We start from the raw sequence: 15,923 nt of genomic DNA, 5'->3' as shown, positions 1-15,923 counted from the left end.
GTGGCTGACTGGCTCAGGCTGAGCGGGCTGAAGTTGAATCCGGCGAAGACTGAGGTCCTTTGCGTGGGCCGCGGCGGACCGGGAGGGGAGACTACTTTACCGGCCTTTGACGGTGTGCCACTGGTACCGGTGCGCAAAGTCAAGAGCCTGGGGGTGCTACTGGAGTCCTCCCTATCAATGGAGGCCCAAGTAGCTGCCACTGCTAGATCCGCCTTCTTCTATCTCAAGAGGGCGAGGCAGTTGGCCCCCTTCCTGGAACGCACCGACCTGGCAACTGTGATCCACGCAACGGTCACTTCGAGGTTAGACTACTGCAATGCCCTCTACATGGGGCTGCCCTTGTACCGAACACGGAGACTCCAGGTAGTCCAGAACGCGGCGGCCAGGCTGCTGGAGGGACTACCACGGTGGGAGCCTGCACGGCCTGGGCTGCGCAATCTGCACTGGCTGCCGGTTGTCTACCGTGTTCGCTATAAGGTGCTGGTTATTACCTTTAAAGCCCTATATGGCCGAGGACCTGCCTACCTAAAGGACCGCCTCTCCCCATATGTACCCCGGAGAGCACTGAGGTCTGGCTCTCAGAACTTATTAACAATCCCTGGGCCAAGAGAAGTTAGGTTGAAGGCCACTAGGGAGCAGGCCTTCTCGGTGATAGCCCCTCGCTGGTGGAACGACCTCCCAGAGATGGTGCGAGCCCTGCGGGACCTGAACCAATTCCGCAGGGCTTGCAAAACATTTCTTTTTCAGTTAGCATTTGAGTCACCATGTGGCAACTAAGACGGAACCTGATTAATGAATGAATAGACACTTAGCCATCTTAAATACATCATTTTAGCACCTATTTTTATATCTTATATGTTTATATGTTTTATGCATTTTAAATAATTTATTGTAATTAATGTTTAAGTTGTTATGTTTTATGAATCACGGGACTCCCATGTCTATTATTGTTTAATGTGAATCATGAGACTCCCGTGTCTGTTAGCCGCCCTGAGCCCGCCTAGCGGGGAGGGCGGGATATAAAAATAAAATATTATTATTATTATTATTATTATTATTATAAGGACAGTAACAGTTGCCATGCTGGCACCTTATTTTCTCCTCACTCCCAATGTAATGACTGGGACTGAACAACAGCACTTTAAATGAGACACCATCGGGGTTTATAATTTCTTTTTAATTTAACTGATTTATTGATTTAAATGTATGTATTTTATTTTTGTGTTGTACATCATCCAGAGCCTGGTATTGGCTGGGATGGGGCAATATCAGATGATGATGATGATGGTGATAATGCTCCCTCCCTAGTGACCTTTTCTCCTATTCCTGTCTTCAAGCAATGAAAAACACATGTGTCTGACTGTGGCTGTCTTTGCATACTTGTTACTTTGAAAAAGAAAGTTCCTGCGGTGGTATGAAGCTGGAACTCTCATAGCCAATAACTACAGTTTTTTCAAACAATGAGTTCCTCAAAGATTTTCCCCTCTTCCTTTTGCAGAATTTATCTGCTAGGGTGGCAAATCTGCAAATCATTTTCAGGGGGTGGGAGAAATGGTCAAACTCAATGTTAATATATATATAATCTTGATTTGAATTGGTAAATTTAACAGGGGGGTTCATTTTGATAATTTAAGGTATTAGGGCCTAATTAGCTTATACTCCTGTCAGATCCAACCTCATTAAAAATTAGTTTAACACCTAAACCTGAATCAATATTAGCAATTCATCAAGGAAGAAACCTAGATTTCTGTCTTCCTATCCAGTCCCTACCCATGAAACTTTTAAGTGTATATAAACTCTAGGTTCCCTGCTTACTCTAAGGAAGGAAGAACCAACTACCTGCTTATGCCAATCATACAAAGACCCTGTCAGAAGCACTTTTAATCCAACACAGACACATTCCCAATTTTTCAGATAGCCAGAAAAAATTCAAGAGAAAGCCTTCACTGAAGCTGAAATGATTGGCAGTACTACTGTGTTGTTTCAGCCCATTCTAACTGCCATCTCTATGCAAACACTACCACCTACTTCCATCTCCTTAACACCCAGTTTGACTTTATATTGATATAAGGATTTGCAAAGATGTACCTCAGCCACTGGCCTTGCAAAAATAATATTTATGCACTCCATTGCACAGTGACTGAAATTGTTAAAAACGTTTTATAAAAGTACTCTTGAACACCTTGAACTAACAAGCAATGCCAAACATATTGCAACTGCTCCACAGTATCAGAAATGGAAAACATAATAAATGGCACAGAAATAATAGGAAGACATTAAATGAAATTATACTAAAATGAAAGTGCTTTCTTGCTGCACTTCAGCATGAAGCATCTAGAGGACAAAGTCATTTTAATCATGTTTTATACTGCACTGTCAAAGTTATTACCTTACTAACCTTGTATATGCATATTATAAAAATCATCCATTTATGTTACAGTGAATTACTTTAGGTTAACACTCAGAACTCAATACCTGAAACGAATCTCAAGTGACAAGACCCTCATTAATCATAATTTTCATACATTAATGCCACAACACAAAGCCTCCTTGTTCACAGTTTGAAACTTTAGGTGATCAAATATTATTGAACACCACCTGCACAAAATTGCATCCCCCCCATTCGCAATTTCAAATAGAATTTACTGGCAGAGAACTACAGTGATAAATGGTGTTTACAGATCTGAGACTTGGAGAAAGGAGGAGCCTTGATAGAAAGAGAAGGAAAAGTATTTTCCCTTTTAATCACAAACACCAATTTAAGACTTTAATTGCTTTGTTCTAAGATGTAGATAGAAAATGTGTGCTTTGTAAGGCATATCTATCTTTACAACTATGCTCTGAGGCATCAACTTTCATTTCTATGAACTGGGACCGCACAAGCCCATGTCTGCTCTGGGATCTACAACCAATGTCCCAAGTGTATCTAAAACACAGTCATATTAGTCGGCATAAAACACATCAATCACCGTCTTCCTTCTACATCGCTTCGTCCTTCTTTATGGTCTCATTTTTTTCTCAATCGTAAACCTGCAAACAGGGTTTGCTTTTTATTAGTCAAATGATTGTTCCAGGACTAGCTGCGAATGCACTTTATAAATAAATATTAAACTTTGATCCAAGCTCAGCATCTCACAAGCAGAAGAGTGCTTTTACTCACACAAGGGAAGCCTCCCTTTAGCAACAGTCCCTTGCTTCACCAACTAACACTTTGAAGTCCTCTTGCTGCAGAACATTCATACACTAACAGAGATAACAACCTATACTGAATTTCAGAATCTGAAATTACAAACAGTATTTGTTCTCCTTGTTAGAAAACTTTCTCCTCAAAGACCACCATGCCTAAACATCTCAGTACTTTCAAGTACTCACAGGATACACTGTACAGAATTTTAAAATTGAAATCTATAAGGATCTCTGTAGACTCCAAGTAATGTTTTGCTGTATAAAAACTGCCAGAGTTTGCAAGCACCAAAGAAGTTAAGTGTTCTAAGGTTTCCTAGCAACTAGAATCTGCTGACATCTTCTCATCGCAAGATGGCAATTTGTATAAAATCTGTTGTAAACCACAGCAGTGATGTGTCAAGGAAAAGCAGTGCTGTGTAGCTAAGAATTTCCATTTACAAATAGCATGAAAGTATTTTTAAGTAAATGTAGAATTGAGTTTAGAAGTCTAAAATCATTATTTTAGTAAATAAGTGCAGCACTTTGATATTTATGAACACTGTAAGATACTGAACAAAATGCAACATTCAGATATTTGTTAAAATACTCTGGAAGACAGCTCGCAAAAAAGAGAACCCTAATTTTCATCCACATACTAAAAATTCCCATTTAAAAGCAGTAACATTTTACATAAGACTCTAGGGAGGTTTTGTAACATTTTCCCTAGTAGAACAGAGTTATAGTCCAGTGGAACCTTTAATACCAACAAAGATCTGAGGAAGTGTGCCTGTCCATGAAAGCTCATACCTTGAATAAAACTTTGTTGGTCTTAAAGGCACCATTGGACTCTAACTGCTCTGCTGCTTCAGACCAACACAGCTACCCCCCTGGATTTTTCCTATTTGAGTGTAAAGAAAACGACTGACTATGAAATCAGTGATGGATGCTGTTTTGGGATAACATGCTGGGCTACTAAATCCTGGAATTCTTTTTTTTTAATCCCAAAATTATGTTCATTGATAAATTTTTTATTGTTTTTTTCAAAACCTATTTCACACTAGTGAAATAACAGTAAACAGAATGTAACAATGCCATTTTTCAATAACCTCACCAAAATAATATTAAGTGTTCTTTGTCCTTATTCAGAATGATAAAATGGAGTCAATGTTAATATTCACACAAGCTTCAGTGTACAATGGAAAAAGGTGATTCCAACTTTAGAAACTTGGCAGGTTTTTTTACATTCTCTTCAACTGAGATATTTTATCCATTACCATTATTTCTCAAATTCTTTTACCAAGCTGAAAGCGCAGAAAAAAAGGTTTTCCTGGTACTTTTGAGCAATTTATTTCTCTGCAACTAAAAGTATTGTTCTCCTAATTAGAGGTACTGGTTGATCATCTAAAAATAAAACAATGTTTAATATGCTGTCTAATCTACATGCACACTCTTGCTTAACTGGTGCAGAGTTTCAGGTTGGGGTGTGATCAGTATGCAGATGACACCTTGCTGTAATATCTGTTGACGGGTAGCCAGCTGGATACCACCTCAGCTGTTTTGGCTGAGGGGCTAGAGGCTGTGGTGAGATTGTTAAAACAGAGCTAGCTGAAACTGAATCCTGCTAAGACAGATGTTTTGTTGCTGGGCAGGGAGAAATCAAGTTTGGGAGGATTCAGGTTTGGGGTGCCAACTCCCAGCTCTTGACAGTGTGCCCTTAACACCAGCATCAACTATCAAAAGCTTGGGTATTATTATTACTACTACTACTACTACTAATATTACTATTATTAATTTGATTTGTAAATCGTCCAATCCTTGCTATTGCAGGTCTCTAGGCAATATACAGTAACATTAAAACATTTACCAGATAAAAATATTATATTATAAAAGCAGATGGTGACTATTGATGCATCAATTATCCAAATTTACAGACTGCCACCCACTTTGCGGGAAGTGGGGAAGGAGACAAAGCGAGCATGAAAAACAGAGAAGGATGCCAGCCAAGATGAAAACTATCACTGTCCTCAACCAAAAGCTTGATGAAACATCTCTGCCTTTCACGCCCTGCAGAACTGCATAAGGTCCTTCAGGGCTATGACGGAATTTGGCATAGAGAAGGTCCTAGACCTAGCTGAAAACAACCAGATGTCTTTAGGGCCAGGGACCACCAGCAAGTTGCTATCTGAGGAGCACATCACGCTCCTGGGGACATAACAAAATAGACAGTCCCATAGAAACTTTGGTCCCTGACCATTCAAAGCTTTATAGGTCAAAACCAAGACCTTGAACTTGACTCAGTAATCCACTGAGAGACAGTGTATCTGGCACAGCACTGGATGTACATGTGCCATCCGTGATGTTCCTGTCAGGATTTGCGCCGCCACATTCTGAACAAGTTGGGGTTTCCAGGACAATCTCAAGGGCAGGCCAGCATAAAGCAAGTTACAGTAGTCTAATCTGGAGGTGACCATTGCATGGATTACCGTGGCTAGGTCAGGGCATGACAGGAAAGGGGCCAGTTGATGAGCCTACCGAGTGAAAGAATACCAGCCTGGTAATGTGCATGTCTTGGGCCTCCATATTCAAAGAAGTATCCAAGCTCTTAACAGATTGCACTGGTGTCAGTGGCACCCCCTCAAGAGGGAGTAATCTAGGCACCAAACCCAAAGCCCACTCTCAGCCACAGAACCTCTGTCTTAGTTGGGTTCAGCTTCAACCTGCTTCTTATCAATGGAGGCCCAGATCACAAATGCTGTCAGACTGGCATTCTTCCAGCTACACCAGGTCAGGCAACTAGCTCCTTATCTTCCCACCCTGACCTAACCACAGTAATCTACGCAACTGTCACCTCCAAATTCAACTACTGTAACTTGCTCTATATAGGCCTGCCCTTGAGGCTAACCTGGAAACTGCAGCTGATCCAGAATGCAGTGGCACGGGTCCTTACAGGAATTCCATGAACAGCACATATTCGACCTGTGCTGTGTGAGCTGCACTGGTTACTGGTTGAGCACTGGATCAGGTTCAAGGTCTTGGTGCTCACTTCCAAGGCCCTTAATGGTCTGGAATCCACATATCTTCGGGTCCAACTCTCCTGGTATACTCCACGAAGAGCATCACACTTAGCTGATAAGCACTTGTTTGTGGTTCCCGGCCCAAGAGATAGCAAGCTGTCCTTCACCAGAGCCAGAGCTTTTAATTCCCTGGCCCCAGTCTGGTGGGACTCTCTGCCAAGTAACATCCATGCCCTGAGGGACCTGATGCAGTTCCGCAGGGCTTGTAAAGCACAGATGTTCTGCCAGGTTGGGGCCAAGGCAAGAAAAGCCCTGGCTCTGGTCAAGGACAGCTTGATATCTCTCAGGTCAGGAGGAACAGTGACAGTGTCCATCTGGCTGGCACTCTCACTGCCTCATCCCCTGCAACGCAGCAGCACAACTGGAAATTCTGACCACCATCTGCTTAATTTTGAATTTATATTGAAATTTTATTGTCACTTTTAATGTTTTTAACTGTATGTTTGTTTTATGCTTTAGTATGTTGTCATACACTGCCTTTAGGACATCAGTGGTATAAAAATTGAATAAATAATAACAAGGGTGAAGGGAGAAACAAACTCAACCTGAAATATACTGAGAATGCTACAAGGGTCAAGCTACAGCAAATAAAATTTATATAAAAAGAAATATTGATTTTTATGGTGAATATATTATAATATAATTAAAAACACAGGACCTGAATATCAGACTACATCAAGAATAGTCCAGGGAAAAAACTTTACATAGGCTGTTAAAATTTCCCATACAAAGTTGATTTATATTGTTTAGTTTCCAGATGTGTTTCTAAAAACTATGTACTACTGACAACAGGGGAAGGCCTTTGAAGCCAAAACGTGTATTGTTTGTGTTGGTCATTTGATATTTTCATCAACTTTGTATGAGAAATGTTAACAGCTTATGTAAAGTTTTTCTGGACTATTCTTAATGCAGCAGCACAAACCATGAGTTGGACTGGTGGGGGGAGCCTCAGCAAATCCATCCAGAGCAGCTCTGGGTGAGCCGCCAAGAGGAGGGAAAGGAAGCCTCTGGAAGGCCACCTGGAGCAGCTCCAGGCAAGCCACTGAGAATAGGGAGGGGAGAAAGGAAGTCTCGGTGAGCCCACCTGGAACATGTCTGAGCAAGCTGCCAAGAGCAGGGGGGAGATGATGGGCCTGGCGGCTGCAGGGGCCATGCTAGGCTAGATGGGAAAGTGAGGGGGGGATAGGATTTCCTCCATGAGTATTGTGGGGCCCCATTTGTATTATATACAATACTTGCATTCATCCCGAGACCCTAGCCACTGTGAAGCAAAGGCCAGTTGTGGGAACCAACTTCCACTCTTAGAATATTCTAAACACAAGTCTCGAGCCCTTATATTTACCCAGGTGTAAATATGTAGGCATTATTCAAGCTATTCAACAAGCAATGAATGTATTCCTGCTTTCCCATGTTCTCCCCCAAGAGTATGAAGACAATGACCCCTAAATTTTGCTACATGTACATTTAACTAGAGTCCATTCTTTGAATCTTCCACCATCAGTAAAGCAGTAACAACACCGTCAGATTAACAGGACAGTTTTTAAAACTGTCATTAATATTTCTACTCTCTGTCACTTCCTAAAGTTAAACTTCCTATAAAGGGTATTAGAATAAAAGGAAAGTAGTTGTCAATTAGAACTTTATGACCGTTCAGGAAAAGTTACTGGAAAACACTAATGCCACTTCTTACATTATACAGCTAAATAGCAGAGTCCAGTCTTTAAATAGTAAAGTCAGAGCTGTGTTTCTCGAAAGCTTATGCTACAATAACATTTGTTAGTCTTAAAGGTGCTAATGGACTCGTTTCTATTTTGCAGCAACAGACTAACACGGCTAACTCCTCTGGATCTATTATACAGCTAGGCTCATTGAGGTTAAGCAGTTTATCCTTCTGAATATTTGAAATACTTTTCAGTTGTTATAAGCTATGAACCTATACCCTAACTCTGATCAGCTTTTGCAGGTTGGGTGCATTTATAAACTGAAAATAAAAGACCACAAAAGCATATCACAAATTAAAAGACTTACTGCCAGGGCTTTTGACAGCTTTGTTCTGTAATTGTTCAGGACAATGGTAATGATATCTTGATGAGGTACATAAGCACAGCCACCATGGAAGTAAACTCTTCTTACACGAACTAAATCTACAGCATCACAAAAAGGAACCTGAATTTGAAAAGAAGAGGTTGATTTAAAGTATAAGTAAATTTACCCAAGTAAATACAAGTCCAATAAACCTATGAAGCACATTAAAATAATTTGAGAGGCCTGATGGAAGAACCAATTTTTAACTTAAGGAAATTAACATAAAACGTTCATCATTTATGAATTAGAAAAAATTGCTTGAAGTACCAGAATTGTTTAGATACCATTTCAAATTGTGGATTCTAGTATAAAGAAAATAGGTCAAATACTACAGAATCATTAACAGATCAAGTTGACAGAATCTGCTTTTGAAGTCCCCTCTTTCTGCTGTAACCCTCTTGAATTTTGACCCTGAAAAACCATTGAGCATTAGAGAAACCCTAAGAACTATGTGGGGTGCACTAGATGGAGAAAACAGCAGAAATCACAAACACTCCTTGTACATGTTGTAGAAAAGCTTGCACAAGGAGAGGGGAATACTTCTGCAAGTTCCCCCTTCAAATTACCACCCCATCCCATGCCAAATTGACTATTGTTCCCTAAAGTCATCAAGCCCTCAAGAATAACTCTGAATCAGGAGCAGTGTTCCCTCTAAGCTGAGCTAGTGCAGGCTAGCTCACAGTTTTTTAGGTTCTGACTCACACATTTTGGTCTTAGCTCAGGAAAAATGTCCCCAGAGCAAACTAATTTATGCAGTAGCTCACAACTTTAATGCCAGTAGCTCATGAAGTAGAATTTTTGCTCACAAGATTCCACCGTTTAGAGGGAGTATTGATGGGGAGGTATAGTGGGAAGAGCAGAAATTCTTCCCATGAACCTGCTCCGTTGACTGTTCTATAGATCCATCCTATGTACCTAATAGACATAGACCTTAACAAGAGCATTTAGAATTGCATAACACAAGAACTAAAGTACCACTTTTGGTTTATGCATAAGGAACATGGCTGAAGCAAATACTGTTTTGTGGGAAAATATGTTCACATATCAAGCCCTGAGTTCAACGCTATACTGTGTATTTTCTGCTTCAGCACACTGCTGAACATGCTCACTGGTAAGACTAAGGAACAGGATGGAGAGAAGGTGAGAGAGATTATTTTCCTTACAAACAAGAATTTTTCCACCAAAGCTACTTCCCTATAAGCTTTTTTTTTAAAAATACATGAATCATCTGTTTTCATCTAGTGTTAAGCATTTCATCTGCACATATATAAGTTTTGAATCATTATACTTTGTGCATTTTTACCCTGACTTTACTCAGGGCGAAGTAAATGGTTTGCCCTTCCTCCATTTTATACTCACAACAACCAGGTTCACAAGAAGAGTTTGAAAGAGAAAATAACTGACTCAAGGCTACCCAGTTAAGTTTCATGGCAAGCAGGGATTTGAAGCCAGGTCTCTCTGGTCCTAGCCAACATATTAACAATTGCAGCACAATGGTTCAATCACCATTTCCCTTGAAAGAAATTTTATTCAAGAACTCCAATTAAAATTAATTACGATATAAAACAGCGGCACTAAATCTTCCAAGAGAAAATCTGAAGTTATAACAAACAGAACAACATTGTCCATTTACCGTACAGTCACCTGTAGTGCACATTTACCTACTCACTCACCTTATAGAATACCATTTCTTCTACTTTAGGAATATTTAATCCAGAAGTCGAATTTACTAATTTGTCTGCAATACTGGTCTTTTCGGTTGCATCAATCTGAAATAAAAACATTTGTAGTTTTGCATCACTGAAAATGCTTTCTATATTAATCTAAGATAATTTATATACAGATATAAGCAGCAGTGTTTGTCACAGGAATAGACATTTGTAAGTATAACAACAAAGAAATCAAGTTTTTCCATATTCCCTGTATACTTTCCACATTCACCTCCTAGTGGACAAACAGAAAAAAACCCCTCAAATTAATTTTCAAGTAATCTAGCTGCTGAAATCATGGTTCTTTCGCTCTCTCTCGGCTTGGCTTCGCGAACGAAGATTTAAGAAGGGTGCAATAGTCCACGTCTGCTGCAGGCTCGCTGGTGGCTGACAAGACCAATGTGGGACAGGCAGGTCCGGCCACAGCGGCTGCAGGGAAAAGTCTGATTTAGGGTTGGTGCTGTAGCAGTGCGATTCTTCCTCAATCTCCTTTTGTCCTCAAGACCAGCTATGCGTGCGTTCTCAAAGGAAGAGACGGCCTGGTGGATGGTGTGCCTCCATGCTTTGCGATCTGAGGCTAGGTCAGACCACTGGTGATGGTTGATGTGACAGGTGCTAAGGGATTTCTTCAAGGAGTCCTTGTACCTCTTCTTTGGTGCCCCTCTATTTCGATGGCCGGTGGAGAGTTCGCCATACAGGGCAATAATAATAATAACAGCTCTTCTGTTAAAAAATACACTCTAAAGAACATTATTCCAGCAAACTTTTCTGTAGTCTGATTTGCAGACATCTGATAAACTTTAGATAAGAAAACATCAACTTCACAGAATTGGCACACATACATGAAACAAACTCACTGATATTGAATTAAGTGCAAATGGACAAATTAGCATTCTGCTGCCAAGGAATGGATGCAAGGACTAGGTTGGGAGAGAAGGGACAGGCTTTTCACAGCCATAGAATAATAATCTGAGCTTTAGTTTTTGAGATTTGTTCCATAGAATACAGCAGAATGGACTGATTTTTCACATGTAGGCAAAAAACTTTCCCATAGCAACAGAATCAGACATCTGTTATGTTTTTTGGCATATGACCGAATGAAGCCTGTATCTGATTCAGAAAATTCAACAGCAAGTTATTCAGGAGTGGCCTTAGTGATACTGGGGCCTAGGGCTAAAAACTGAAGAGGGCCCAAGAATCACTACCACCATATCACTTGCCCCCTGCTGGAGCCAAAGAAGGAGCTGCCCTCATCTTGTGCAAGGTGTGTGGGAGCCACCACAGCTGCCAGAAGCCAGATGCCCAAGCCAGGTGAACATGGCTGCAGAAGCCTGTTTACTCTCATCTTCAAGAGGTGGCAGTGCATCATGGGCCACTGGGCTCCCCATTGCCCAAGAATAATTATAAAGGTATTATTGAGGCTGAAAGATTACCATAAGAAGGTTGTGGACATCACTGCATTTATCCCCAAATCGCCAAATATTTTATCAGGGGTCCCCAATGTGGGGGGCCTGTGGGCACCACAGCATCTGCCAACAACTTTCTTGGTGCCCACTGAGTTTTTTTAGGAAGCGGCCAGGGCCAGGTGAGGCATTTGTTCAGCAAGGCTTCTGACTGGCCACTAGAGATGTGATTGGACAAACAGATTCAGAGGAGAAAAAGCATTGCCTTGGCAACAGCTGCCACCACAGTGCAAGGATCTTCACTGTGTGACTGAAAGTAAGCTGTATGTATGCAAGCAACTATTTCTAAATAATATGTTCATTTTAAAGGCATCCTATTAAACAGAATTTCTGCCTGCAGGATCCATTTTACTGTTGTACCCACCATCCTGTGTCACAATTCCAAAAGTGCTTGCAGACTTTAAAGGTATGGGGACCCCTGGATAACGCCCTTCTGGTTTTATCATTACAATAACTATACGATGTTCGAATGACCAGCAGGTCCGAATAACCGCCTATCACCACTCAGCATACAACATAGTGTAATATCTGGACCACCCAAAGTGAAAACTATCCACTGCTGCCTCAGAGTTTAAAAACAAATCACTAACTTTGTAGGCAGAAACAATGCAATATTCACAGTTTGGTTTTATGTAACATCCCCTTTTCCTTTTTAGAATAATTACTTGTTGGGGAGAAATAACAAACTATATAGGGGGAAATATACATGAACAGAGCTCCTGAAAGAGATCTGTATTGGATTCTTCTCACCATCTCCACACACTCAAGCTAACTACTCTGACTCATGAGTATATTTCATTTAAAAATTTAAGCTTTTCAATCTTGGCCATACAAACTGCATAACAATCTTGATCTAGTTTTGATGAGTTTATTGTAAACACTAAAAACTATCTTGAAAGGGTCCATTAAGTCTTCTGCTAATAATCAGCATCTGGCTCTAATGAAACCATGGCAATTAACAAATTAAAACCCTTAATTAGCATTGTGTGTATCCTCTCTCAAATTGCTTTTCATTATGTTTATGGAAGTGATAACTAGTTATTCTTCAATCACATTTATTACTTTGTTTTCACAAACTTGGAAAAACCAACACCAAACAAACCATATGTGCCAAAAACTACACACACACAAAGGGGGTTCTTAAAGCAAACTTCACTAAAATGTGCAGATAGGACAGGCAGACCTCTCTCAAAGAGATATAAAAAGATGATCAAAATGTTCCTATAGAAAGCTTCCAAACCACAAACAAGAAGACAAACTACTATTCCACAGAAAAGGAGAACAATCTTGGAACAAAAAAAGTGTGTCCATCCAGTAAGGACACAGCCTTTTTCCAGTACCCAAACAGCAAAACAGATTACTAATTGATTCTCACTGAATAGAGGACCAAAAGGCATTAACCCATATGCCAAAAACATCTAAAGATGAATCACAAGTTTCTTAAGAATATAAGAACATAAGAGAAGCCATGTTGGATCAGGCCAATGGCCCATCCAGTCCAACACTCTGTGACACACAGTGGCCAAAAAAAACCCCAAGTGCCATCAGGAAGTTCACAAGTGGGACTAGAAGCCCTTCCACTTTGCCCCCCTCCAAAGCACCAAGAATACAGAGCCTCACTGCCCCAGACAGTTCCAACAATATGCTGTGGCTAAGAGCCACTGATGGACCTCTGCTCCATATTTTTATCCAATCCCCTCTTGAAGCTGGCTATGCTTGTAGCTGCCGCCACCTCCTATGGCAGTGAATTCCACATGGGTGAAGAAGTACTTCTTTTTATCCATTTTAACCCAACTGCTCAGCAATTTCATTGAATGCTCTCGAAGCTTCCACCACCCTGTTGGCTGACTTGGAGAAGGCATTTGTCTCTTTAAACCACTTCTCCAAGCCAAGCCAGCCGGTGGCTTGGAGAGTGCATTTAAAGTTGCTTTCTTTCCACCTCTCCCTCCCCCCTCCAATTTGCCTGCCTGCCTGCCTTCCGGCTCTCAAACACCTGACGTTCATGTCTTGCAGCTCTTAAACATCTGACATTTATACTATGTGGCACTTACGTTAAACAAGTTTGGCTACCCTGCCCTACAGTATAGTATAGGGCAGGGGTGCTGAACTCATTTGTTATGAGGGTCGGATCCAACATAAATGAGGGATGGGATGGGCTGTGTTCGGGCAGGCCATGTGTGTACCTATTTAAGATCAGCAGAGATATAAACTTTTTAAATGACACAGACAAACACAACTAAAAAATTTTTTAACTTAAAACATGCTTAAAACATTAACACTTGTGGTCTTAAAGGTACTTTCTTTGTATTTCTCCCATGGGATCCAGGGAACTGGGTAAAGGAAGCTCTGGCTCTTCCCCCCCCCCCTTCCCATGGGACCAGGAGGGGGAGGAGCCTCAACCAATGGAGAAAAAAGAGGCTTTGCTCTGTAGCTCCTGTGTGATTGAGCAAGCCTTGCAAAGCAAGTTGAGATGTAGAAGGAAGCAAGAGAGTGGGAGAAGAAAGCAGACAAGAGCCACCCCTGGATACCAATCATGACAGCAGGAAGGTACGGGTATCCTCTACAAATATGTTTTTAGCACGAAAGAAGAAAAGCTCAAATAATGGCTTGTGAGAACACTGAATACACAGGATTCCCCTAAATAGAGCTATACCATTCCAAGTTCACTGAACTTAGTGGGCTTCTAAGCAGTTGCATCCTTCTAAGCCCACTGACTTAAGTAGACTCAGAAGGGGGTAAACTTGGCTTAGGATATCACTCTAAGAGTGGTGCTCACTTTCTAAAGTCAAGAACTAAAATCCAGGTCTGCTAAGAAATCATACCCTTTCACACAGAAGACCCACCTCAACAATTAATACATTGAGAGTGCTTGTGGTTCTTAGGATAAAAGCAATGTACACATGTTCAAACGCACTCTTTTATATACAACTACAAGCACTTCTGAAAGGGAAGCGTTCTTTAACACATTTTGAATTCTTATGCTACTTTCAGTAAACTTAAGGTGGTTTTGACAACATCCACATAAACTTAAAAGTTCTGCCCAATTCAATAAATTCCCTCCGTCCCAAGGTGGCATTGCTTCAGGAGCTAACTACTATAAAACTCAAGTTCAATTACAGCACATTAAGTATACATTTTGCTTTTCATGGTGACTTAAATTACAAAAGGCAGTCTTTTCATTGCTAAAAGTAAAATTCAAACATGTCAATAAAATCAGAATTAATGCAAGATACAGCACACCTGTAGCAGCACTGAGATTGGGAGAGTAACCTGAACTCATATTTTCTCCTGACAAAGCTTCAAGATGACTGAAAATCTTGGTTTAGCTCCTTTTATCCCTCCTATTTCAATGTAATCTCCTCTTTGGATTGTGGAAATGAACATATCTTGCCCTGTTAAGGTAGTGGGAACAGTGGACTGAATCCAGAATAAGCTGGCAATTTTAACTGATTGCCCCTCCCACTGCAGACTCTCTACATGACATTCTGTGCCAGACAGGCCTCAACCAGAATTTTCCATTGTGAATACTGATCAATTTTCTCATCCCTGTGACCCAGATTACCTTTGAGTGCAAAGCATAAAATCCAAGCAAAGATGTGGATATCTGAGTTTGTGTCAAGGTCAGGATGTCTCCCTGAGAACCAAAGCCTACTTAATAAGGACTGCACTCTTTAGTGGAACAAAGCAGAGTGAACGTGATGTTGCTATGTTATTAAGAGCTGTTTCTTTATCCTACAAAAGGAAAAACACAATGATGTGAAGGAACAAACTTGCTTGCCATCCTCAACCATGTTTGTCACTGTTTACTGCTGTACTCCTATTTTTAAAAATTTCAAAAGTTGCCTGGAACTTATTTTTTTTCCTGTGAGAGAACATGTTTTCGGCAGGCCCAGCTACTCAGGCACAGTTTTAACTAGAGTGTCCTTAGTTCTAACTACTGAGCCTCCCTCAAAACACCAGTTCCTCCAGGTCCCCTGCCCCCTAGGAGCAGTACTACACAGAGATCAGTGGGCTGCGGTGGAGGGGGGGGGGGAGAGGCAGCAAAGTTCCATTTTCCCACTGGAAAATTTAGTCTGAATACAACCCAGAATGAGGTTCATACTCTCCCGCCACACAAAGTTGTTCCTCTTCTTCCCACTTGCATCAATCACCGTTACAGGGTTGTTGCTCATAATAATGTTGCTGAGCTCTGTCTTAATTAGACATATTTGTGCTTGGTGAAAGGCTAGACATATGGGGGATGGGGAAGCATGTTATCTCATGGCCCATACAGAGTTTCGTGACCATAAAACATTGCTTCTTCATTTAAAAAAAAAAATCTATTATATTCTTTACTGATAAAAGTAACAGGAGCAAAGGCAGTTCAACATCTCAGAAAGGTTTGTTACCAAAATAACTACTATATTTCCTTCACAGTCAGAATTTGA

General features: G+C 40.8%; 1 protein-coding gene across 1 annotated transcript in view; it reads right to left on the bottom strand.

Annotated features, from left to right (window-relative positions):
- Positions 1-15,923, bottom strand: part of LOC132590896 (DNA primase large subunit-like) — a 113,202-nt gene that overhangs the window by 83,665 nt on the left and 13,614 nt on the right. The window contains exons 6-7 of the mRNA XM_060263820.1: positions 9,998-10,093; positions 8,268-8,405 (exon numbers count right to left, since the gene is read on the bottom strand). Coding sequence (XP_060119803.1) covers positions 8,268-8,405; positions 9,998-10,093 — 234 coding nt within the window. The remainder of the gene's footprint in view (positions 1-8,267; positions 8,406-9,997; positions 10,094-15,923) is intronic.

The sequence above is a fragment of the Heteronotia binoei genome, unplaced genomic scaffold (assembly GCF_032191835.1).
Source record: "Heteronotia binoei isolate CCM8104 ecotype False Entrance Well unplaced genomic scaffold, APGP_CSIRO_Hbin_v1 ptg001006l, whole genome shotgun sequence".
In the NCBI taxonomy this organism is placed as follows: Eukaryota; Metazoa; Chordata; class Lepidosauria; order Squamata; family Gekkonidae; genus Heteronotia; species Heteronotia binoei.
This window is presented reverse-complemented; position numbering and strand designations above follow the sequence as displayed.